The sequence below is a fragment of the Pinus tabuliformis genome, chromosome 2_2, assembly GCF_031772625.1.
Source record: "Pinus tabuliformis cultivar Carrire ecotype Pingquan chromosome 2_2, CPIR1, whole genome shotgun sequence".
NCBI classification, from domain to species: Eukaryota; Viridiplantae; Streptophyta; class Pinopsida; order Pinales; family Pinaceae; genus Pinus; species Pinus tabuliformis.
Window position 1 is genome coordinate 102,356,762 of NC_142300.1, and position 26,053 is coordinate 102,382,814.

Consider the following 26,053-nt stretch of genomic DNA (forward strand, 5'->3'; position numbering starts at 1 on the left):
AATCATCTTAAGAAAAGTATTAAATTAGTATCCTTCATATTTTGAGGACTAATATCCCTCCTCCATAAGGCTCACGACCTTCCTTACTTAACACAAGACATGAATTAATTAATTTCTAATGTTTTAATTCCTTATGGAGCCTCTCCTAATCTCCAATGTTCATTTCAATGGAGCCCTTCTTAGCCCACACATACGTCTATAAAAAGGAGACATTATACCTTACCTCACATATCATATTTCAACAACATATCTTATGCTTTATGCTCTGAAATAGTTCAGACTCCTGAGGCAGAATAACGAATTTCAAAAGAGGGCTAGGGCTTGTCTTTCTTGTTTTTTACTTGATTGGGATTCGCTGGGCAAGGTGTTTTTGCAGGTATGCTCTCTCCTTCAAGGTTTAAATCACTCCTCCAAAAGCAATTAACTCAATGTATGATCTAGTAAATAAGGCCTCTGAAACTTTCGGCCTTCCTGAGCAGCTAACACAAAGATTTATAGAGGGTTAGGTTTGGCTTGTATTTGGTGTTGATGGTTATTTTGATAGGTAGCATTTGGTCCTATTAAAGGACCTTGTTAAGAATTTCTTTTTGGGCAGCAAGTGGAATAAAGACACCTCGAAGAAACATCTCAGAATTTTTGTGGGACCTCAGCTTAAGAAAAGTTTTATTGAAAGACCTAGTACCCTAAGCCTCCATGCTATAAACCTTAGTAAGACCTAAATCCTCGGCCTTATGCAGTTAGGACAACGTAGAGTTTCTATTTGAATCTTTGTGTTTGCTTCTAAGATCACTTGGAATTCATATGACACATTTCTAATTGCAAACCTAGGGCAAGATAGTTAGGGACTGTTTGTGACAACAACCTTTTCCCTTGATCTTCCATCAACACTACAGAACTCTTAGTCGATGTGTGTCCATCTCTGTATTTGCATAGACTTGTTTCAAGCCCTAATCTTTGTGGACTGAGAAATGATTAGTTGTGATACCATTGGAGCAGTCATGCTACTATTTGATGGCATTCAAAGTTTGAAGATGAAGTTTGTTCGCCTACAGTTGTCAATATATGACAATAATTCTCAGCGCAATCTCATTGTGTATCATTGAATAACTTCAAGAACCAAAGGCACTAACCCAATCATTGACTTTGAATTTTATTTGATCTAACAGTAATGTGCATCTTGTTGACAAACCTCTCATTACAATTCTGAACCAAAGTACAGTGACTTTCTTCCTTGACATATAGACTTGAAAATCGTTGTGACTGTCCTATTATAACAGCAAAACAATGACATGATTTGACACAACTATTCGGTGATATGATGCCTTGACCCTAACTTGACTTCATATGACAGCAGCCATGCTTACCAAGACCGTGACATGACTTGACATGAACCCTTTCCAATATGATCCCCTGACTTGACTTGATATATAGACAGATTTGACAGTGACTTAAAGACTAGGTCATGCAGCCTTCAATGATATGACAATATGACTATGATAATGTGTACCTACAATGATCTCAATTATCTTGGCTGCCTATGACACATGATTTAGACTTGCTATGTGTGAGTTGACACAGTTTATTGTGAAATGACTACTACTTTGTGGCAGCTAGACAGTGGCATTAACATAAATTATTGACCTGATATGAAAAGTCAGCAGTATGACTTATCTAGGCTTGACAAGTGTTTTGAACATTGATACCTTGTCCTCATATTTGTAGCAGTGTTAACATAGGAGTCTTCTAAACAGTGACATTGACATGATCTACTGACTTGACTTTTGGATCTCACAAACAGACTAAATATAGTTTGGCATAATGACACATGAACCTGATATATGGGACAACAAGTGACACATTGACATTGATATAATATCTTGACTTTGACTTGACATATTAGTGAGATAATTACATGACTTTGACATGACCTATTGACTTGACTCATATATTGAAAGTTGAAACATTGAGTTTACACTTACAGTTGACAATTGTTTTGACTTTGACTTAACACATTGAGTTGACAATTAGTCTTGACCTTGACTTAGTAAATTAGTAGTATTGGGTGTGGTCAAGCATGTTGTAGCATGCCTAGTTGATGTGATGCATTGATATGACAACAGTTATGTAACAATATTGCAGTTGGTTTATGACAGCCTCATTGGATAGTGATATCGTGACTGCAGTGGGTGATGATGGCTCCCGGGCATTGACTATCTGAGCAGCAGTGTTCACACAGATGCTGGCAGCCCTCTTTGGACCTAGCTTGATAGCTTTGAAGGCAGGTCATAGGGATGACCTGAGACATCTTGGATTGTGCCATTATCAGACACTTGTGTTCGACACTTGCACTACAGGCAGTTTGGTACAGAGATGTATGGTAGCCAGCTTTGTGAGCACTTGAATGCTCATCTATTCATGTGCAATGCAGTGATTCAGTAGTAACGTTCAGTAGCCTATGTGAGCAGTAACATGCAATGATGTGCATTGGCCAGTTGTAGCAGTTTGTACAATGATGAGCAATGGTTAGCTTGTGCAGATCTTAGTTGATTTGATGTGCAGTGCAGTGATCAGTTTGTGCAACATAGTGCAGTGATTAGTTTAGACAGTTTTGTACAGTGCTCAGTGGCTACCAAGATTTGACAAGTTATACAGTGCAACAATATTTTCTATTCAACTATCTTACATTGATTTATAGCACAGGGGGATTCGGTCTGAAAATTGTGAAACGTGGTCCACCAACTCTTCAGGGTGATTGGAGTCACCTTCAGGTTGTGGCCTGAAAACACTTCAGGGCGGCAGGGTGGTGCTAGGGCAGGTCGTAGCCTGCACAGGGCGTTGTGGCATCCTTTCAGTTGGGTCTGATAAACTATAGGGCGACAAAGCATCCTTCCGACAACAACTGGTAAACAAAGTGTTGGGGCACTTGTCAAGTTGTGCTCTGACTTACAGGGCATTGGGGCGTCCTTCCGGTTGCAACAGAGTGTTAGGGTGTTGTAGCGTCCTACAGGTTGTAGCTTGTAAATCAGGTGGTTGGGGCCTCCTTCAGTTGGAGCTGAAAATTTGATGTAATTGTTTCTCTTTTAGAGAAGAAGACAATTACTAAGAAGTGTTTGGTGGTTTTTGATCTAGAGGGGGTTTTCTACCTAAAAATCTTTGTGTCTATTGTCTCTATTTTTCTGAATTATTGTATGGTGTTGTTTATTGGTTTTGCTATCTGATATTGAATAATAATAATACTGCTGATGATTAACTAAAGCTCTGAAAAAGATTAATAAAGTGCTAATTGCTAAGAAACACTGATTCACCTGCCTCTCAGTATTTCCAACAACTACAACCCTTTCCACTACCATTAACAATTTCTCTAATGAGGTGTCTTATAAAAAGAATAAAAGAACTTCCAACCCTTGGGGTGACAATGATTTTAAATTTTTTCCAGGAAAACGATTAGAGATGCTCCTAACGAAATCATAAAGCTTGAAAAGATAATCATGTACAAAGCTCTTATCAAAAGGAAGAAAAGATCCTATATAAATAGGAGGCAAGGGCATCTTCACCTTTCTAAAGTTGAGCCCAAAAAGTTTTGGAGGAAAATCCTTGTTCGTAAAACAAAAGAAAATAATTTGATCCCCTTAAAAAACTGGGATATTTATCTTAAGAATCTTTATGAATCCCTTGATGACATGGGCACTATCTTGAACACTGCAATAGAGGAGGATATCTTCTATTTGCAAGACATTGACTTCGGGATTAAGCAATTCGCTAATAGGAAAGATAGGGATTTTGAAGGCTGCCAAGCTGAAATTCTCAAAATGGGAAGGACTGTCCTCATCCCTCATATACACAAACTCCTCAACCTGGTAGTGAAACAAGGATTCCCTAAGCCTTGGATGCAAAGCCTCATTGTGCCTATCTTTAAAAGTGGGAATAAAAACATTCCCTCTAACGATAGGACCATTATGATCAAACACATTTTAGCCAAGCTGTATGGGGTCATTTTTGGAAAATAAGATTATCCTTTGGCTTGAAACTCATGGTAAAAGAGCTAAAGGGCTAGCTGGATTTAGGAGACATCACTCAATTATAGACCATCTTATTACCCTTAGGATCATTGTGAGGAATGCTGCAATAATAAGACTGATCTCTTCTAGTGTTTTGTTGACTTAGAAAAGCTTTCAACATCATTCCTCGGGATAAGCTATGGAAGAGGCTAAAGAGACAATGGTTCCTCTCGAGCTAAGGGCTGTTGTGACTAGGCTATATGAGAATGTTATTGCCAAGCTCAGGACCATCGAGGGATGGTCATAAGAAATTACATGCAATATCAAAGTTAAGCAAGGATTTCCCTTATCCCGTACCCTTTTTGGCATTTACATTGATAATCTAGAAGAGTGCTTGGAAGTTGCAAGATGTGATGGCCCTAGGCTCACTAGTATGGTCATTACTCTTCTCCTTTATGTTGACGATATCGTTTTTTCAGCTAAGAGTTGTTGTCACCCAAATTGTACAGGCAAGATGCGACAATGCTTAGGAGGGGGGGGGGGTTGTCACTCTGATCCCTGCCCTCTCTGTTCTAGTTGCCTCCCTACAACAAGCTATGGGGGGGTCCCTATGAAATGTGAAGATGGAAAGACCCGTTGGCAACCGACAAGTTTGAGATACACAACTGAATGGCCTAGCAACTTGGTTAATTTAACAAGTTTAAAGATTATCTTGAAAGACTAGTGCCTTAAGGGAGTCAAATACTTGCTTTATACAAATTATTTACCAAGTAACCGAATGAACAGTTGCTGCCTTAGGATGCTTCACTATCCTATATGAGATGCAACTCTTAAAATCTATTTGAGATGCAGAGTCTTGGTTTATTTTAAATTATATGCCTACTTAGGCAAATCCTTCCTCTCAACTGTTTTGAAGCTAGTCTCTAGAGTAGGTTGTGAGGGAGAAACTCAGGGGAAGATAGCAGGGGCTATATTAATGATACCTCCCCTGAGGTTCTAACCACTTGATGCATCTGGCATTGCAGAGAGTGTGGCTCTGACGATTGCAAGGTCACTGTGTTAACCACTAAAGAGGGTCTAGACTTCACAAGCTGGGTGAAAAAGGTGGTCCTATCTATCTATCAACCAAGCTTATGCTTGGAGGTAAATTAATTAGTGCAAAACTAGTTCTAAAATGCAAATGCACAATATGAATGATTTAAGGTGAGATTGTTAAGTGTTCTTAAGTACTTTAATGATATTCAATTTAAAAAAATGAAGTACTTAACAATAAATAACGATAATCTTCACCACAAGAGAAAGTGCTAAAACGGTGCCAGAAAATGTTGCCAAGATTACCAATAGACAATTGCTTATGAAACAGAGAAATCCAATGCTTCTTTGAACAATTAGATAAGGATCCTTATGCACAATTAGCAAATCTTCAAAATTATAACAATGTAATGCTAATATGCCAATTATATACACAAGATAGAGATTGAATTCCTTATGGACACAATTAGATTTACCTCAAGATTCCTCTTATAACAATTATGATTAGACTTGATTAAGTTCTTTAAGAGCGACTTAGACTAATTGAGATTGTAAATCCACAAGAGATATTTATGAAGAACAATGAATTCACTTGTCTGATAATCAATGATAGCAATGGGAAACTAGAGCATTAGTCGACAATGTTACTCTTTAAGCCAATCTCATCAAACAATTACCAATTCAATTAGAGCACTTGTGTTTATTAATGAAATTAGAGATATGCTTATGCAAGGGTGCAAATGGATGCCAATGATGCAAGAGATGCAAAAATGCAATGAAATGCAAGATGGGGCAGCCAAGAGACCAATGATTGCAGCAATAAGAAAGACACCCAATTCCACTAGAAAACAATTATTCAAGATGCACAAGATGCAAGGAACAAGAGCCAAGTGAAATTAGAGGACTGTCAACCACTTTTAACACAACTGTAATGTTTATATTCAGACCTTATGCAGTATATATCAGACCTTAAATTATTATGACAATCTTCAAGAAATGCAAGCCCAACTAATGCAAGTGATATGCCAATGAAGAAATATATTTGCAAATCGATTATTATGCCAATATTATGTTATTCTACCACTGTTGTAGATGATTTTATACGGTTGTAGCAAACATATCAGATCTGGAAGTTACCCAACAGTACACAAAAATTCACTTATATGCATTCAATTTGACTTCAAAATTAATTCTTAAAGCTTTAGGTGATTAATTAGTGAATTAAGCTTATTTTAGATGTGTTTAGGTCCTGAATTTGCTGCTGTCACAAAATGCTTCAAAATTATAAATGAAGACAATGATGATAGAGAGATTAGAGAGAAAACCAAGAGGCCTAATGGCCTTATAGGTGACTAGAGAGGCTCCCAATGAACTTGACCACTTGCAACCACCAAGTTAGCTCCAAAATCGTTGCAAAACAAATTGTTAGAGATGAAATACTAATTCAAACTCAATCAATGTCTGAAAAATGGCCAAATGAGGGTTAGAAGAAGAGGCTAGGGCTAGAAAAAGGCCAAGGATAGGGCTAAGAGGCCAAGGAAGGGCTGAATGAGGGGAAGGAAGGCCTTAAGAGGCCACGACCAAGGGAAATAAGCCCATAAGGGCTAGCGTCAAACCCTGAAAGGCTGACACAAGGGCAGGGAAGGCCCTAAAAGGGTCGCGACACAAGGGACTTGCGGCAAGGGGTAAGACGAGGGCCGAGAGGGCTTAAGGCATTCTAAAGGCCACAACAAGAGTAGAGGAGGAGGGACGAGGGCCAAAAGGGCAACCCAAGGCTGCGACTAGGATAAAAGAAGGGGGCCGAGGCCGCTAAAGGGCTAGATGGCAAGGTTTAAAGCCTGAAGAGGCCACAACCAGCCCCAAAGGGCTTACAGCCAAGGAGAGGAGGGGGACAGAGGGCCTAAAAAGGCCTCTAAGGGTCACGATTAGAGAAGAAAGGTAGACGACTAGGCCCAGAAGGCCTAAAAAAATTTCGAAACCGCTGCTATTGCACAAACATGCCAATGATCACTTCAAAATGTTGGACGGATTCCCTTCTTCAGCTGGATGTTGAGTTTTTTTGGAAGTTGGGGAGGGTAGATCCGCCTAGATCATCCTTCCATGCTTGGATGAGTAGCCCAAAAAAAATTGCTTTTTTCAACCCTTGAGCTATCACTTGTACGGATGAATAAAAGAATTCCAAACCCCAAATATAAATACAAAATTTGAAACCCCAAATACCTAAGTGCTGCAAAACAACAAGGGTTAGAAAAACAAAAATATTTACAAATGTACAATATTTACAAAATAAAATTACAATCTCTCATTAGCATATTAATTCTTTTTAGCCCAAGATCAAATAATAATTTTGAAATTATTTTTTAAATAAATGACAATGGATGAATAATTTCGAAAGATAGATTAGCCAAAACCCATCTGCAAGATTAATTACCACAACGAAAGCTTAAAGCTCAAACAAGGTCGACTCTTCCTCACAGTTTGTGAACTTGGAGCCCAAGGGTTAGTGTACCTATAAATCTCTATAATTTTCTCAAGATAAAATTGTTAGATCATATGGTGAATCAGATCACCTAAGATAACTCGTACCAATAGAATGCTCTTATCACCGACAAATGAAACAACAATAGAAAACAAAATTGTTCAACACAATATAGGATAACACATAGCTAACACATACCATAGATCAACATATAGAAGAACACCATGAACTGAACCCCACAGTCTTTCTATTATGATAAAAAATGTTCCCAGTAGAGCAGCAACTCAATACCAACGTTACAAAATTTTTCTCATCGAAAAATCATCGTGAAAATAGAAGCTCAATAGCTTTTTTATATAGAGAAACCCCTCCAAGTGGAAAATAATGACTAGTTGGCTTGATCCTTGTCAAAATAATCTCGACCATTGAAAATAACTTGATCATCTTTTAATCTTTATCGTTGAATTTTTTATTAAAAGGAAAAATTCAATTTTTTCTTAAACCATTTTTACTTAATCCAAAATTTATTTTTTTGGATTAATTTTCTAAAAAAATTGACCTTGACTTAACCACCAAGGTCCAAGGGCCCAAATTTTCTTAAAATATCCATTTTTCCCTTGGTGGGCGATTTCCAAAAATTGGCTTTCTTTTGGCCCATGAATATTTGATTATTTTCCACTTGGAGAGAAATTAATCTCTATAATTATTTTTTTTACTCTAAATTAATTAATTTTCTTGGTTAGGATTTTTATTTTAGCTTAAAAAATTAATTAATTGACTACAAAGGAGATAAATAATTTTTCCACCTTTAAATATTTTAGCCATGGTGTCTGACTACAAGGGACCATGCACAAAAATATTTTTACATCAAAATAATTACAATATCAACCCTTAGAAGGGGAAATACACATTTAGACTTAGACCCTCAATAATCTACCCAATTCTGCGACACAATATGATCTAGTATGAAACCAAGTGTGATTGTAATAAAATAATTTAGCCATGGTGTCTGACTGCGAGGGACCATGCACTTAACTATTCCCAAACACACTTTCACAATAGACTCGATATAACACTAGGACTCACCTAAGACCCTGTCAACGAACTCCATCTTAGCTTTGAGGTTTAAGTTAGAAGAAAAAGTTTGCTGATTATGCGTGTTTACAAACACACATAATTCAGGGAGGTTAAGAAACTTCCTAGGATGAAATCCTTTGCCAAATTTAGAGGCTTACCTAGGTTTTGTTACATAATTAAATGGTCATACTAGCATCCTTTACAATAAAACTTGCAGAAATTGGGTTTACAATGATATAATCATGTTGACTGATGACTTTGATCTCTGTAAATTTTTCTCCACATCTTTGCACTCTACTTCCTTGGATTGTTGACAAAGTGTGGTCAACAGAAGCCATGGAAATCTTGACAAGCGGCTTAGAATCCTCCAAGATTACTACTCCAAGATGGGTATGACTGTAAATATCGACAAGACTAAAACCATGATAATTAAATCTAAAAAGATCAACTATGATAATTTCATTTATGATAATAACTGCTAGGAGAAAGTTAATTCATACAAATATCTGGGAATCGACGTTCATCATCAACTCAATTGGAGTTATAACATTAAGAAAAGGATAATTGGAAGCCAAAAAGCTTATTATGGGTTTGAAAATAGTTGTAAGTCGACTGTTCTTTTGGCATGGAGTAAAAAAAGTTCCTCTTTGATACTTGTTGGCTTGTTGGGGCCTGACCCAGGTTCAGAAGTGATTTAGCCAAACAAATCCCGCACTACTGGCCCTTTCGGCAACAGTCCGCGGAGCGCGGACTGAAGTCTCACCCTAGGTAGTAGGGGAGGGTGCTAGAACTAGGTTTCCACACCCTTGGGATGTCTTGATGTGGTCTGGACGGGGTCGCGAACCGTTCTGTGCCCTCGCGCTACTTTGTATTGCTATCGGACTTATGCGTGGATCTGCATTGTTGCGCTCTATTATTAACAAGTTTATTATAGATCTACTCTACTTCTTACTGTCTTTAAGCAAACATTTAACAATAATACCTAGTGCGCATCATCATCATTCATAAAGACAGGCTTAAACTCATATAGTAGACGTATAAACCAGAATATAAACAAATCCACAATAATTCAAAATCAACACAATGTCTCAGAATCAACTTATCTTTATTAATACTTACACAAAAAAAAACTTATCTTTATTAATATCTTTGTTTCAGTACAATCCACTTTTTGTCCTGCGCACACAGCTGCAGGGGCCCGCGCACACAGTGGTAGACACTACTAGGCCTCCGCGCACACAACTGCAAAGCCTCTATCTACTAACCCTTACAACCTGTATTCATAGACTCAGAGAGAATATCACTTTCACAAACCCCTAACACATCAGATCTTTCAAAAAGCTACCTCTACCCTTAGAGCCATGCTCTATTGGGCAGGCCGACTCACTTCCTATTATTTTATATTATTTTTGGGCAGACAACCCTTTGACTTGACCTATTACATTTCGCGCTCCGTGCACTTCACGAAACTTTTTACAATATCATTACCCTAACTTATGGTCTTTAAACCCCAAAACCCTTCCGCGGGGCCTCCGCTACCCAACAAGCCCCCAACACAATCATCGTGACTTGTCTCGAGTCACTCGTTAGTGCGGCAATACGCGCTGCCAAGGCTTCGCGGTCCACCATCCCTGCGAGTGATGCACTACGTTCTACTGCTCCCTCTTTGTCCCCTGCAATTCTTCTTCAAGCTTCGGCTCCATTGCCTCTACTAATTCGCGCAATCGATGATGCTCATTCTGCTCTGCTTGGTTAACACAGAGCACCTCCTCATAGGATTTTAGCTCAAGTTGGGGTGCCACATACGGGAACTCTTCGCACCATAGCAACAAATTTCTAATTTCTGGTCTACTATACGCACTGTCTGTTGCAGCTTGTGTTGCATTTTTGCAAGAAAGGTGTTGCTGTCCATGAGATCCCAATCTTCATAGTACATCAGAGACGAACTGTTAACTGCAATTCCATCATTTGTCTCCATATTCACAGTCTTTCCCTTATCTTTGATGGGTCGCCGGCCAGCCCATGGATTAGGCAGCGACATCTGGACTAGTTCTGCTTCGTGTTTAAGAATTTCTGTAACATCCCCTACCGTCGATGCTGAGCTCTGCGCGGTGCCTGTGGTCGTCGACACCACACTATCCAGAAAGTTTTGCATCTCCATTGGCCATATTCCAACCCTCGGGCTTACTCCTTTAGCGTCAATGATGAACAAGTCCATAGCGGTGGAAAGGCACAATAGCTTACTTCGCTCGAAACCACAGATTGTTTGGTGGATGCCCCCTTGTGATTTATAAGCGTTTTGAAATTCAAATTCAGTCGTTCCCTCCTTTTCTGGTACCGTAACGTTAAGCCTGCGGCAGATCGTTCCGGATCTGGCTCGTACCTCGTCTCTTAATTGCCCGCCGCCCACTCCTTTTTGCCATGACTCAGACATCTTGTCATGAACAGTGACAACAACAGTCACCTCTCTGCTTGTCCACGCAGCAGCGCAGCCCCTTCTACGCAACCGCGATCCTTGTGATATACCAAGTCTACGCGCACCCTTGTGGTTGCGCAACTCCCCCACAGAGTACTTTATCGTCCCGTGCTCTCTTTCAACTGGTTGGAGCGGTGATACTGTCCTTCGGTCAGTTAGTCAGGCAATTCGCCCACCCGTGTAGAGCTTCAGGCGACTGTCATTTACTCTGCCTGAGAAGGGTTCTCCAATAAGCTTGCCAAGCTAGACCGCGCCTCCATCTGTGACTTCTTTGATTACATAGGGTCCCAACCAATGCATTCAAAGCTTTCCAAGGAATTTCTCGAACTCGCTGTCATAGAGTAATACTAGATCATTTTCTTTGAATGTGTGCAACTTGATATGGCGATCATGCCAAGCTTTTTCTCGCTGCTTCTATACCTGCTAATGGAATCCGACCAAAAACCGTTCCTTCTCAAGTTCTTGCAGTTGCGCGAGCCTTTCTTCCAATGCCCCGCGGTCTGCCATGCCTCTCATTGCTGCTATTCGCAAACTGGGTAAAATGTATTCCATTGGCATTACGACTTCCATGCCTTAGACTAACCGGAAAGGTGTCTGGCCCGTCAACTTCTTGCACGTGGTTCGATATGCCAATAGCACAGCAGTTATGCGTAAGTCCTAATCATTTCGCTGCGCATTACATACCTTGGTCAATGCAGCCTCCAAAATCTTGTTGAATGCTTTGACGGTCCCATTCGCTTGCGGATGGTATGGCGTACTCTGTTGATGATATATTTGGAATTCCTTAGTGAGTGCGCTGATAGTCTCATTCAGGAAGTGCGTTCCGTGGTCGCTCATTAGAATTTTTGGACATCCAAACCGTGTCAACACATTCTCGAACAAAAAATTCGCAGCTGTAGCGGCCATGCAGTCCTTAACCGGCTGTGCTTCTGCCCAACGGGTCAAGTATTTTGTCGCGGTGATGATATAGCACGCACCCGTCTTTCCTTGAGGTGTGATAGGCCCCACAAATTCGATCACCCATTTTTCAAACTGTTGCAGCATCATCTGTGGCTTGAGCGACATTTCATCCCTCCACGATGGTTTCCCAGTCCGTTGACATATGTCACAGGCCCGACAGTACGCTTTGGAGTCTTGATGTAGAGTTGGCCACCATAGTCCAGCGCGAAGAATCTTCTGTATTGTGGCGCGTCTCGCATAATGTCCTCCTGCAACCCCCCCATGTGCTTCATCAAAGATTTGTCCTCGCTCAAATTTAGGTACATATCTGCGTAATATTTCATTGTAGCCCATTTTGTAGAGGTGCCCTGCAATAACAGTAAAGTCTGTTGCACGTATCACCAGTTCCTTCTTCTGCTGAACAGAATACCCTTGCAGCACAGTTCCTGTGGTTAAGAAGTGGATTATATCCTCAAAGTGGCCATCCACGATGCGCACTGCATAGAGCTGTGCATCAGGTAGTCCCTCCTCTAAGTTTGTGGGCTCTTCACCGTTCTCAATTCGGGACAAGTGATCTGGGCCTGCGTTTAGACGTCCCGGCTTTATGATGACTTCAAAATCATATTCCTGAAACAATAACAACCATCTACAAATGCGCCCCCCAACACAGGCTTATTCACTAAGTATTTTAATGCAGAGTGATCAGTATACATCTTAAAGTGTCCCTCGAGTAGATAGTGGCAGTATTTTTGGAGCGCGTATACCATCGCCAACCCCTCACGCTCAGTAGTGGAGTAGTTCTTTTCAGCTTTGGACAATTGTCGACTTGCGAACGCGATCGGGTGATCAATTCCTTCTGCTCCTTCCTGTGTGAGTACTGCGCCTAGCGTGATACACGACGCGTCAACATGCACGTGAAATTCGATGTCCCATTTTGGAAAGACCAAAATGGGAGCTGATGCCATCTTTTCCTTGAGAGTTTCCAGATTTTTGTTGCATTCCTCATTCCAACAATAAGTAGCGTCCTTTTTCAACAACTGTTCCATCGGTGCCGTGATTTGTGCGTAGCTCTTTTATGAAAATTCGATAGTAACCAATGTGTCTCAGTGTGGCGCGCAGTTGTTTGACACTTAGCATAACTTGCAGATTGAGTATGACAGCAATCTTCACTGGGTCTACCATCAAGCCTTGCTTGCAGACCACATGGCCGAGCAGGTTCCTGAAGGGGACGAGGAAAGTACACTTCTTTAGATTTAGCGCAATCTGGTGTCGTCGGCAAGTATCCAGCATTAACCGTAAGCTCGCGATATGTTTCTTGACTAGCCCAAAGACGGTCCAATCATCAAGATATACCTCTAAAAACTTATGTATAAATTCCTTGAATGTAGCTACTGCGACGCATGAGAATATCGCCGACGCGCTCTTCAGTCCAAAGGGCATCACAGTGTATTGAAAACAACCCCATTCGGTTGCGAAAGTTATTTTACTCCTATCCTCCGGCGCAATCTTGATCTGGTGGTACCCCGAGAAACTGTCCGTGAAGGAGTAGGCTTCCTGTCCACCAACATTTTCCAGTACTTCGTCTGTAAATGGCGTCGGGAATGGATCGTTAACACATGCATCGTTGAGCTTCCTGAGATCCACATAGATGTGAATTTCTCCCTTTTGTTTTTTCTCCTGTACAACCATAGGACTTACCCAGTCGGATTCCTCCACTGGTTCAATTATTCCTGCTGCAAGCATTTTGTCCAACTCTTCGCGGACCTTTGCTTTATATTTTGGATTCAACCGATAAGGCCGCTGCTTGACTGGCTTCGCGTCCAGCTTCAGAGTTATCTTCATCATTCCTAGGTCGTCGAGGATCCCTTTTAACTCCATGATTTTGGTTGAGAATAAATCTTGATATTCTCGAAGTAACTCGACGACCTTCTCCACCATGGCATCATCCCAATAGTCCCCAAGCATTGCATACTTCGATTCCTCCTCCGTACCAATGTTCACTTGTTTCGTTTTCAGCGACGCGGTGATGTCGGGGACCTCGATCGCTGGTCCGCGAACCTCGCGACTCCCCTCTGTTTCCGGGTCGTCCTCATAATCTTCTATCTGCACGTTGTAACATTCTAGGGCATGGCTCAACTGACGCGACCAATCTGGCTGCACTATTTCTTCTGGTTCCAGTGGTTCTTTGAAAATGGCGGCCTTCACAACTTGCAACGCATCGTCAACAGTATCCATCCATTGGTCCTCGAATAAGAATGTCAATACAAATCCCTCGCGCAAGATATCCCGTTCGCCTGTACCATGGCGAAGTTCTGTTTCAGTATACCAGTTTCTTGGGATGACATCCAAGGTATGATAAAATAAGTGTACGCACTCCGGCTGTGGTTCTTCTCCATAGGCTTGGGTCCATCTGGTGAGGTGCATGCGTGGGTCATCATGTCCATCGTATTTCTCAGTTATTCGTAGTTCCAGCTTCCCAAACCTTATCTACATCATCTGCTTGTAGCTGCGCCAGTCTTCAAAGGTTCCTTCATGTGTTCCCCACCACTGCGCTGGCGTCGCGCGCAATGCCCATTTGAATGCATCGAACCGCTGGTGCTTTGGTACCACGCTCTCAAACTTGGTCAAGAATTTGTCCACCGTTGTTAGCCCATCATACATCGGCAGCTCTCGATCCTGAGCTTTTACGCAATATAGTGACCTGGTCATCATGTTGCAGTTTAACGTTGTTACTCTGTTCAACCGATTATGCCATTGTTCGTCTTCTTCATCTGAATCTGAACTGTAGGCCTCTGCACGTTCCAACGATATCCTTCCTTTTGCAGTCGGATTTACCCAATCTTGATCTCGTGTAGTTATCTTGTAGATATGATCCAAGTCCCTATCACTTCCATCGTCGCGTACGGGTTCAGTGTAGCGCGCTCCTTCAGCCGGGTCTAGCGGAACGACTATGCGTAGGGACTTATTCTCAAATATCGTCTTCCGGTTCTTTAAATTAATGACTCCATTCATATTCGTGGCCCAATCTATCCCTAATAATGCGGGGTAAGGACTACTGTCATCCACGATTTCTAGTACCTCAAAATCTGTTTGTGTGCTCGCGCCTTCTATATCCACTGTGATTCCTTGTAGTCTCCCCATGGGCAAGATCTTTTGTTGGTTCGCCATCCGCAATTGAATAGGAGACCATTGTAATGTGGGCCTACCCATGCGTTCCCAAGTCTGTTTAGGTAGCACGTTTGCATCCGAGCCTAAGTCCAGAATGATCAGATCCATCTCATAGTCGCCAATTTGCGCCGTTAATCGCATTTCCCTTCCAGTACGCGGAGCATGTTTCCCCCATTTTTGGACTAGGTTCACTGACCTTGCGCACCTAGTTATCAGCTCTTGTAATCCTTTAACCGTCTTATTGTCGCGAAGCAATTTCATGCATGTCTCTAGAAAGGTAGTTAGCATCGAGGGATCCATTTCTGGCTCGAGTTGATCCTTACTACCTAGGGTAGAGACCTCCACGAAGCTCTTCCTAGCTTCTAGACATGTCTCCTTGCGAACCCCTGCATCTTCCTTGGTTAGTTTCCTCTTATCCTCCCCTATGGCCGCGCCACTTCTGAGCATCATGTTCACGTTGGGTTCTTCCTCGCACGGCTCAAACCTCATCATTTGGACATTTTGCGTTGGTGTAGATTGTGCTGCCCTTTTCTCACGTATCTACGTTATCAGCGTGGAGCAATCTATCATTTCATGATCGAACTGCTCACAGTAGGGGCATGATATTCTGGTCGGGTTGGTACAATCACGCACGTAGTGCCCTAGTCCTCCATAGTTATAACAGATTAGCTGTCCGCGGCCCCTTCCTGGCCCCATTCCTCCCCGTTCTCATCCTCGCCCCTGGAACCCACTGTGCGCTATCGTTGTGGCTGGATCTTGACCTCGCGCCTTGGTCTGCATCCTGTAGGCAGGTGTTCGATCCATCAACAATTCATAACTACGGCAGTCTCGTTCATCGTGGCCCACCGATCTACAAAAATTGCAAAATAGCTGTTGGGGGGTCTAGGTAAACTTTTGCAGTAGGTGACAGTTGTCCGTGATGTGCTTTCCCCCCACCTAACAAAGCGCACCAGAGCGAGGGCGCCGCGCTTGGCCCTACCTGTGCCTCTGGTTGCAATGGCATTGGTCCCCCCCTGCCAAATAGTTCGTGAATACCAGACAATGATCCTTATCATGGCCCTGGCCTTTACATTTTATGCACCACACCTCTTCGCGCGCTTATGGCCTGGGTGCCTTCTCCTATTTCAAACTCTGCATCTCCAAGCACAGGTTTTGTATTTGCGCGTGGATCTGCTGAACTCCCAACCCAGGATCCTGTATTGGAGTCTCATGCAACCTCATCGCTATTTCTAATGCTTCAGCCTGGGTCGAGATCTTTTGCTGTGACAGCGCCATCCTCAGATGTGGCGTTAAAGACACCACAAACCACGTGCGGTGTTGCACATCTGTTAATGTCATGTTAGCCTCTCGGATCGTACTCTTCAGTCTCTGATCCAGGTCCCAAGGGGTTTCACTGGGCAGCATCACGATCTCCTTGAACCCTATGATCGACTGCGTCTCTGATTTCGGCCAGCTAAACTCCTTGTTCAGTGCATCCCGAATCTCCGCTATTCTAGCATTTGGGTGATCGCTAGAGTGCTTAATATACCAAGTCAGCGCGCGATCCTGCAGTGCACTTACCAAGGTAGCCTTTTTAATGTTATCGTCCGTAACTCCGTGCGCTTCCCACACTGCCCCTACTACGAACCAAAACTGTTCTGGATCTTCGCTTCCTACTCCTTTGAATACAGGCAACTTGATCGCGCTTGCCATGTTAAACTTCTGGTTTGGCGGAGGGTGTGCCAAAGCCAACCACGAACTCATACAAATTTTGATCCAATCAATCTTCAATCCCTTTCTTCGTAGGGTTCCCCTACTTCGACATCAGACACCCCTTAGGCAGATCCCGGTCTCGGCAACGGAACCATTTGTTGGCTTGTTGGGGCCTGACGAAGGTTCAGAAGTGATTTAGCTAAACAAATCCTGCACTACCAACCCTTTCGGCAACAGTCCGCGAAGCGCGGACTGAAGTCTCACTCGAGGTAGTAGGGGAGGGTGCTGGAACCAATTTTCCGCACCCTTGGGATGTCTTCATGTGGTTTGGAGGGGGTCGCGAACCATTCTGTGCCCTTGCACTACTATGTAATGCTATCGAGCTTAGGCGTGGATCCGCACCGTTGCGCTCTATTATTAACGAGTTTATTATAGATCTACTTTACTTCTTATTGTCTTTAAGCAAATATTTAGCAATAATACCCAATGCGCATCATCATCATTCATAAAGACAGGCTTAAACTCATATAGCAGACGTATAAACCAGAATATAAACATATCCACAATAATTCAGAATCAACACAATGTCTCAGAACCAACTTATCTTTATTAATATCTTTGTTTCAGTACAATCCACTTTCTGCCCTGCGCACACAGCTGCAGGGGTCCACGCACACAGTTGCGGACTCTACTAGGCCTCCACGCACACAACTACAGAGCCTCTATCTACTAACCCTTACAACCCTTACTCATAGACTTAGAGAGAATATTACTTTCACAAACCCATAACATATCAGATCTTTCAAAAAGCTACCTCTACCCTTAGAGCCTCGCTCTATTTATACATTCCCATGGTCCGTGGACCATGGGCAGGTTGACTCACTTCCTATTATTTTATATTATTTTTTGGCGGACAACCCTTTGACTTGACCTATTACATTTCGCGCTTTGTGCACTTCACGGAACTTTTTACAATATCATTACCCTAACTTGTGGTCTTTAAACCCCAAAACCCTTCGGCGGGGCCTCCTCTACCCAACAATACTTGTCACCCCTGTTATTTTATATGGATGTGAGGTTTGGGGTTGCAGTATATCGAGAGAATCATGGATAAAGATTGAGCTGATCCAAAAGCAATTTATAATTTACAACTTCAATATTAAAGGAAATGCTCTTGATTGAAGCTGGCCTTTCCCCCATTGAAAGCATGGCTATGACTAGGTATCTCATGTATAAGAAGAAGCTATAAAACATGGAAGCTAAGAGGTATCCTAAAATTGCTTTTAACTCTAGCCAAAACCCCCTCCTATGACTCGAGTGAGACTGACATAAGGATGCCCAGTCTTGGCTGGACCATTGGGGGGTGAAGGAGGAGATCATCTTGAAGAATAAGGATAATATTAAAATTATTATTACTTCCAAATTTAAAGATAAGTTGTGGGACGATAAGAAGTTAGAGGGAAAAATGAAGCTAAGGTATTATAAGGAGGTGATCAACCCCAATCTCGAAAACCATAATTATCTTTTTGTCTTGACCAGTGCTAAGAAGAAAATGAACATTTCCAAGATAAGAACTAATTCTCATGAGCTTCAAAGTGAAACCGGGCATTGGTCTATTCCCAAAACACCTTGGGACGAAAGAGTTTGTCACCTTTGCGATACTAAGAGGGTTGAAGATGAAAAACACTTTCCCTTGGACTACCCAACTCTTACTCACATCTGTTCTAATTTTCATAATTTTTGCCACACTACCAACCTTCTTGGCTTGTTAAGTCAATAAAACTACGAGGATTGAGGAACACTTTTCTCTTCATTTCTATAATAGAAATAAAATGTTAAAGAATCTCAATTAATCACTTACTTTCTTAAGGTCCGATAGACCATATTGGTCTTAGTGGACATTAATCATCATCATCATCGTATAAACACTGAAATGGAGACAGGAAAAATGAGTTTCTTATTGATTTAAATAGCGGAAATATAATGGATATCGATCAGCTGATTCTTGCCACTGGCACTGAACGGAACCATCCTATAGATCCCATCTTCTCAGGCCACTGAAGGTCTCTGATAGTGTTTTGCTTCAAAACAATGTGAGAGATAACTCAACATAGAGTTAAGGAGATAGTATGAAGACAAGGCAACAAGGGTTTTCTGTTGAGGGGATGGCTTAAAAGCCCAATGAAGCATACTCAGATCAAGGATAACTTTGCCAGCATTAGGTAGCACAAGTAGGAATGTATGAGTCCTTAGCCCAAGGCATTAGTTTATAGCCGCAATAATTGGTTGGGATTGTTGAGGTAGGGGCTGTAGCAAGTGGTTTCTGGTCTAACCCATAAACCCCACCTGAATAATTTTTTTTGGTGCATTTTGAATGCATATACGATTTCTATTAGAGGACGAACATATACATGTACTTTGTTTTTGGGGAACTCACGTACATACGTGCCATGCTAGAACAAAAAAGGCATATGGAAACTTAAAAAGTGTTTCTTGAAGAACTTTTTGGGGAAACAAAGTTTGCTATAGGGAAAGGGAAACATGTTTTAGTGAAAAGCTGCATCTTGTAATAAGTGTGGTAAAAGATGCTATAATAGTATTTATCCTAGGAATCCTTGGGTTACATAGTCTTTGAGACCTATTGGGGAAGCCTCCTTTGTAGGGATAATATCCACCACAAAACAGCAGGAGAACTTCAACTAAGTTGACAATGGTGGCTGATCTCATTGTTGCCCTAGACCTAGAGTGCCTAGTGAGGCTTTCCATTGGGTTGTTAGATTTTGTGGTAACAGTAATATTAGAGAAATATTGTTCATCATTACCAATAAATGTGAAAGCAAATCCTTGAGTGTTGTTGAAGCAAAAATTTCAACTAAGTACATCAGTTACATGCTTGTGCATTAATACAACTGTTATAATGTTTGCTTTACAAAACCAATTAATATGCACAATAGTCCCTTGGGTTAATTATGTTATATCTATCCGAATATGTAGCCAGATGATGTTTGTGTAGCTCTTGCTAATGATTCATTTTCTAGTAGTGATGATGAGTTTGATGAGTGATCATGTTGATGAGTGATTTGTAGTAGGCCAGTGACCTCATTGATTATGTATTTTGTTGCTGATATGTATTGCACTCGGTACTATTTTGATATGTTCACCCTACATGGTATATACATGAGCAAACTTTGTGTATTATGCTTCTAATGGTTTGGAATCTAAAAAATAATTATTTTATTAAAAGTTGATTATTTTATGTATTTTTTTAAAAACCAAATCACTGAATCTGGTTCAATCCAAGTTGATCCAAGTCTGGTTCAAACCCCGGTTTGATAGGTGACCAGTTCAAAGACCGGTTCCGAGTTTTAAAACTATGACCCACCCCTAGGATATCTTCACAGAATTTCAGTATGCTGCCAAAGTGCACAGATCTTGTGTCATTATTGACAAGGATTTCATGCACTTTATTCATTGCCTCATTTGCTTGTGATGGTTTCTTTTCCATGTATTAAAAGTTTAAATTTGCTGAAAAAATTGGACCTTATTTCATTTAAAAAATCCAAGCACCCAGCAACTCAATTCCTACTACAAGTAAGCCTAGTAAGAAGCAAAAAATAATTAGCCCCTATTTTTTTGGAAATGTAAATGGAAATTGAGCTTGAAGCCTCACAGTGTAAGCATAAACATGAAGGTGAATAACAACAGCTCTCAAGAATGCTAACAAAAGTAACCCAAACACAAAAAAACAGCAACATACCTGTAACTGAAGTTTGCTTCTTTGATTTGCCCTCCAAGAACCTCCGAATCTTCATTTCAAGCGTCAAGTCTGTCCCAATCTCTCCAAGCACCTACGTGCCACAACTCCTTGCCAAAACCCCACCACTCCACCAAATCTCTAAAATCCTCGTACAAACTTAGCAATTGCAGAAATGGGGATGAGAATACTCTTGTTTAAAAACGGTGGAAGGGTCAATTATATAGGTTTGGAATAGGGTTTAGGTCCACCATTTTAGTATTTTCAATGTTTAATTTAGTTTTTTTCAAAAGCATCTTTTTGAGGACCTGTGGGCTGTTTTTGACATTTGGGATTTGTTTCCCTTTTGGGCCTTGGGGCATAACAAAAAGAGGATACAAATCCTGACAATTCCATGGTGGATCCATGGATTTGCATATCCTGGTCCTCCAGGTGGCAGATCTGGTAAAGGGGAAATGACTAATATATATAATTGATGTCTCCAAATATCTTTCACTCCAAATTGCTTACAAGCTCAGAAATGGAAAACTGAGATTCGTTTTTTTAGGGTGGGGAAAGGGGCTATTTTATAGCCAAAGGTCTGGTTTTTGGGTCTCACACTTGCATTTTAATTTTTGATTTTTATTGTATTATTTTCATGTGTGTATTTAAAAAATCGATCTTTTATGGAGAAGTGGTCTGCTTTATGTTTCTGACAAGCTAGAAATAGATCTTGAACAAACCTTCGGTGCTTCCAAAGTGGAAAGGTATCCCTAAGGGATCCAGATTCATACCCACTGAAATGCAGATCCTGAACCTATGTAGGTGGATGACGGATCCAGTAACATAGCTCAAAGCTAATCAAATTCTGTCTGATAAACAAGTGACACACTCTCCTATTTTGGCAGATAGAAGATTTATTCTTGTCAGTTTGGTTTATCTAAGTGCATATCAGTTCTGATTTTCCAAACAAGTCTTGTTCTCCAACAGTTGAAGTTTTTTAGTTTCTGATCTTACTCCACCCCAGCACATGTTAGACTGTATTAAGGATTTCAGTCTATCATATAAGATAAGATAATATTATTAATGTACAATGCATGGTGGTTGATGGGACTGAAAAGTAAATCCAGGATCAATACATAGTGGAATGTGAAAGCAGCTCCTATTGCTGCTATGTCAACAGCAGAAGAAAAACGAAGTAGAGAGCTAAGAATGCAGTTAACATTGAAATATGTACTTACATTTTTTCTACTATTCTTTTCAGGTGGTTGTTCAATTTAAATTTACCAGATAGTAATTTAGATTTAAATTTCAGTTTGATAGTAATAGATATTATGATTCAGTTGTTGAAAAATAATGTAGTGCAAACATGAATTGGTGATGAATACAGATTATCACCCTGCCTGAGGAATTTCCCATGGCTCATGCTGTTGCCAATAGGTTAAGGTTGGAATATGTGGTTGCTGTTGAAGGCCTTGTAAGATATCGACCAGAGGAAGCTTGGAATCCTAGAATGAAAACCGGCAAAATTGAGGTTTGTATTTTTCTGTAGAACAAATAAATGGAATGTTTAACTTCCCTGTAAGTGCCTTAAAACTATCTTGGTCTATTGGGTTGCATGAATACAATTTCTTGTTAGTTGGATGATGCTTACCTCACTAGCAAGAATGCTGCCCAAGATGTATTTTAAATATAAGTTTTGGCAATTCAAGACTGATGCTATGATAGCTGAATTGTATTGAATGCTTATAAAATGGATCCTTCGATTCATGTGTCCCCGTAGGTCTCCTCAAGGCCTATTTTTATCTTCAGGATCATATGAATGCATTTTTTTTCTTCATATTACTTTGTCAATGGCTATGCTCTAGGGTTTTTGTAAGGTTATTAACGATTAATTGGAAAATATAGGTTGATGATAAGTTATTAATAATACCAAAACTGTAATAACCTTGTCATATTGAATGCTTGACTAAGATTGAAAGCTCCAGTGATATGAGACTACTGGTCATGCTTAAAATCAGGTCATTATGAAAAAAATTAGTACAAAGAGCTATCTTCAATTTAAGGCAATGTGCTTTAAAAACATTAGGCATAATTTAGGTGGGCTCTCTTTGGAGGTATTATTCAGGTTAAACTTTAATACAGGAACATTGCTTACAGAATCAAACCTTCTGGATTGGCAACTTCTGCAAATAATGTCATCGTGCCAGAAGAATGCACCAACACTCGAGATGATGCACAGTGATATTCATCAGTCACTGACAATCAAAATTATGTGAAACTGTATACATCTGAATGCCTCATCATTTTTCGCTTTCTCTCAAAATTCGCTTTGAAAAGTTTTTAGACTGGGATTGCTCAGTCTCAATGCATGAAGGGTAGGCCTCCACCTAGCATTTCTCAGCTTTGTTCTGGTTGATCCATTGATTATCATGGTGTGTAACTAAAGACACAGGTTCCAAGTAATCCTTTCTCCGTGTCGAAAGGTAGTACAAGAGATTAGAATGGCAACAAAGTTGGTTCATAAGAAATAATCCTCCGTTAGTAAGCTTGATGTTCTTGAAGCATGAAATTACAGTTGAGAACTTGAGGTATTTGACCTAACTATTTTGTCATGCTTCTCATGTTGTGAGATTCCCAAGGTTTAAAAATTGTGCCTCCTACAGTCACCAACTCTAAAGTGTATTTTCCAGTCATTTCTGGATTATTGTCTACAATATATTCATTGCATTCTGTTGGTCTTTATATTGTTAAAAATGACTGTTCAGCTAAGATACATAACACATCACCCCTTGGCCTACGTGTCACTTGTTGGGCATGATGACATGCTTCCCTAGTGCGTCTTTCTCATTTTTTCACTTTCATTGTCACGAGATTGCTGTTACCATCTACAGGATAAGGAGAAAAACAAAGATTTGAAGGGATCATAAGTTTGTAAATGTGTCAATATTTTGTAAATGTTTTAAGTAATTGCATCTTTATGCCTATTTAGTGCAATTGGTCTATCTATCTATCTATCTATCTATCTATCTATCTATCTATATATATATATATATATATTCGAAGGAAAACCTCATGGGGAAACCCAAGGTATGCTTTCCCACATTACTGCATGGCTTCCTAGTAAATACATTAGCATAGATTAGTGTGCCTCACTCAAGTGGTTTCAAACTGGGCACCTGCTGTTTCAGGACTAGCCAAATGCTCAGCAACATTAGTGACAACTGGTTGAGCTAACCCTACCCCCCCCCCCCTACCCCGTCTCTCTCTACACATGCACACACAGACACATGTGTCCACGTTTCTGGAGGTCTATGTGTCCTGTGATGGGCACACTCAAATCCCCATGTATACATGTCTGTGTTTCCTGGTGTCTTGTGACTTATCTGTTTACTGTACTGCTTTCTTGGTACATCTTTAGCTGAAATCCTTCGGCTGCAGAATACCTTTTATTTTAAAGGGTGAGCGTAAGTCTCCAGATGAATAACAGTCTCTGATTTAGTTTTTTGGTGTATTTGTCCGAACTGGTTCTTATGCACTGTTCTTTTTCTTTTTATTTGAAGTGTCTCCCTTGTATTTTAAGCGTGCAGCTTTCACTAATGTACGAGTCTAATGCCTGAGATGATGACTTTATTTGCGTATTATGTTTCATTGTATAAAAACATTTTCATCAATTAGAAAATACATATTATGACATTTTCCCCCGCAACTGCGTTATACTGTTAGAAGAAAGTCCTACCTTGGAATAATTTGTAGCTAAATGATGTTTCACTTTTGAAAGTTAGTCTGTGTTTGTGTGTTTTTCCTTTTTTCTTCTCCAATTATCAGTTCTAAGTGCTGCATGTTTATTCACACGTCCATTGTTACTATTCTTTCATACTAGAAGCCAGAGATGCAACAAGCATAAATATTTATAATTATGGTAAGGAAATCATGATGCAATTTTGGTATGACCCACTGTACCTCATCTTGAATCTTCTAACACCATGTAATCATTCTAAATAAGATTAATATCTAAAACTTTTGTATTATTAAAATCCTAAAACCTCCTATTGTGAGATGAAAAAAACTTGTCTTAATAATAATAAATATTTTTTTTTTGCATCACCGGGCCTTTGTTCAAAACATTCTCAGAGGATTTTTTCATTTGGATCATATTCCTATCTAAGATCAGGGACCCCTATTCTATTAATGAGAACGACTCAACAGCAGAACTTGCCAGTCTGCTTCTTAGCTGACAAGGCTTATTATGGATATTTCTGGTCCCCTTTTTTTGGATCCCACTTCTCCTTATCTGTGGAGAGTCTCGTGGGCTACTTCATTGACTGCATTCCACCATGGAATCCACCAAACTGAATTAGAAAATCGTTGTGTCCTTAATGTAACCTCTATGCTTACGAACCTACTGTGGATCATGAGAACGACTCAACAGCAGAACTTGCCAGTCTGCTTCTTAGCTGACAAGGCTTATTATGGATACTTCTGGCCCCCTTTTTTTGGATCCCACTTCTCCTTATCTGTGGAGAGTCTCGTGGGCTACTTCATTGACTGCATTCCACCATGGAATCCACCAAACTGAATTAGAAAATCATTGTGTCCTTAATGTAACCTCTATGCTTATGAACCTACTGTGGATCATGACAACCTGCAGCTAAGTACACTCTCTATTTGGATGTGAAGGTTTGCTTCAAAATGCTGCCTTCTCCATGTGGGTTCTACCACACCACCTTTATTCTCTCTGTTCCAGAAAATGATCCCTCCGAATGGAGATTTATGAATCAAGAAGCTTGCTGTGGTCTTCATGTTCAAAATGCGAAATGTTTTGTTATGTTCATATAAATATATTCATTCTTAAATTCTTCTATATTTTTGCAGCAAAGACATACCTTTTATGGTTGATGTAACATATTCTGGTGCATTTTTTGAAAGAAAAGTTTGTAGCAGCTATGGGCATTTCTAAGGGGGACAACACTGGACTTTTGTGTTTGACAGGTTGCTGCAGAGACCATTTACTTACTCAATCCTGTACGGTTAGCATTGCCATTTTTAGTTACCAGTGCAGATGATGCACATGATGTCATAACAGAGGAGGTTCGCTTAAGGTGATTACTATGGCAAGTATTTATGAGATGGTTCTCTTAAAGTCTAAAGGCTTTTCCTCATTTGTGGCACTGGGACTTCACTGGGGGAGCAATACCATACCACGTGCATTCATATTGGGGGATATATATTGAGGAAAAAATGAGATAATATATTGAGCATATAATAGGGTGTAAAGGGATTTTATATTGACAGGTATAAAAAATGGAGCTCAAAGTTAATGAAAAAATATAAAGGGGTATAAAAAATATTAATGAAAAAATGGATACCTACAATATCTAGTGAAAGTAGGGGTTTTTTAAATTGGGAAGGTGTATTGGGTTCGTATTGATAGGGGATTAAATAATGTGATTTTTAGA

At 40.4% G+C, this 26,053-nt stretch overlaps 1 protein-coding gene across 8 annotated transcripts in view; it reads left to right on the forward strand.

The window, feature by feature from the left end:
- Window positions 1–26,053, forward strand: part of LOC149191591 (aspartate--tRNA ligase, chloroplastic/mitochondrial-like) — a 373,253-nt gene that overhangs the window by 65,094 nt on the left and 282,106 nt on the right. For all 8 annotated transcript variants that reach the window (XR_016254284.1, XR_016254280.1, XR_016254283.1 and 5 more), the window contains exons 2-3: window positions 21,985–22,128; window positions 25,587–25,696. Coding sequence is in view for 3 of the 8 variants with exons in the window: in XM_089404353.1 (XP_089260479.1) it covers window positions 21,985–22,128; window positions 25,587–25,696 (254 nt within the window). In the remaining 5 variants the exon portion in view is untranslated. The remainder of the gene's footprint in view (window positions 1–21,984; window positions 22,129–25,586; window positions 25,697–26,053) is intronic.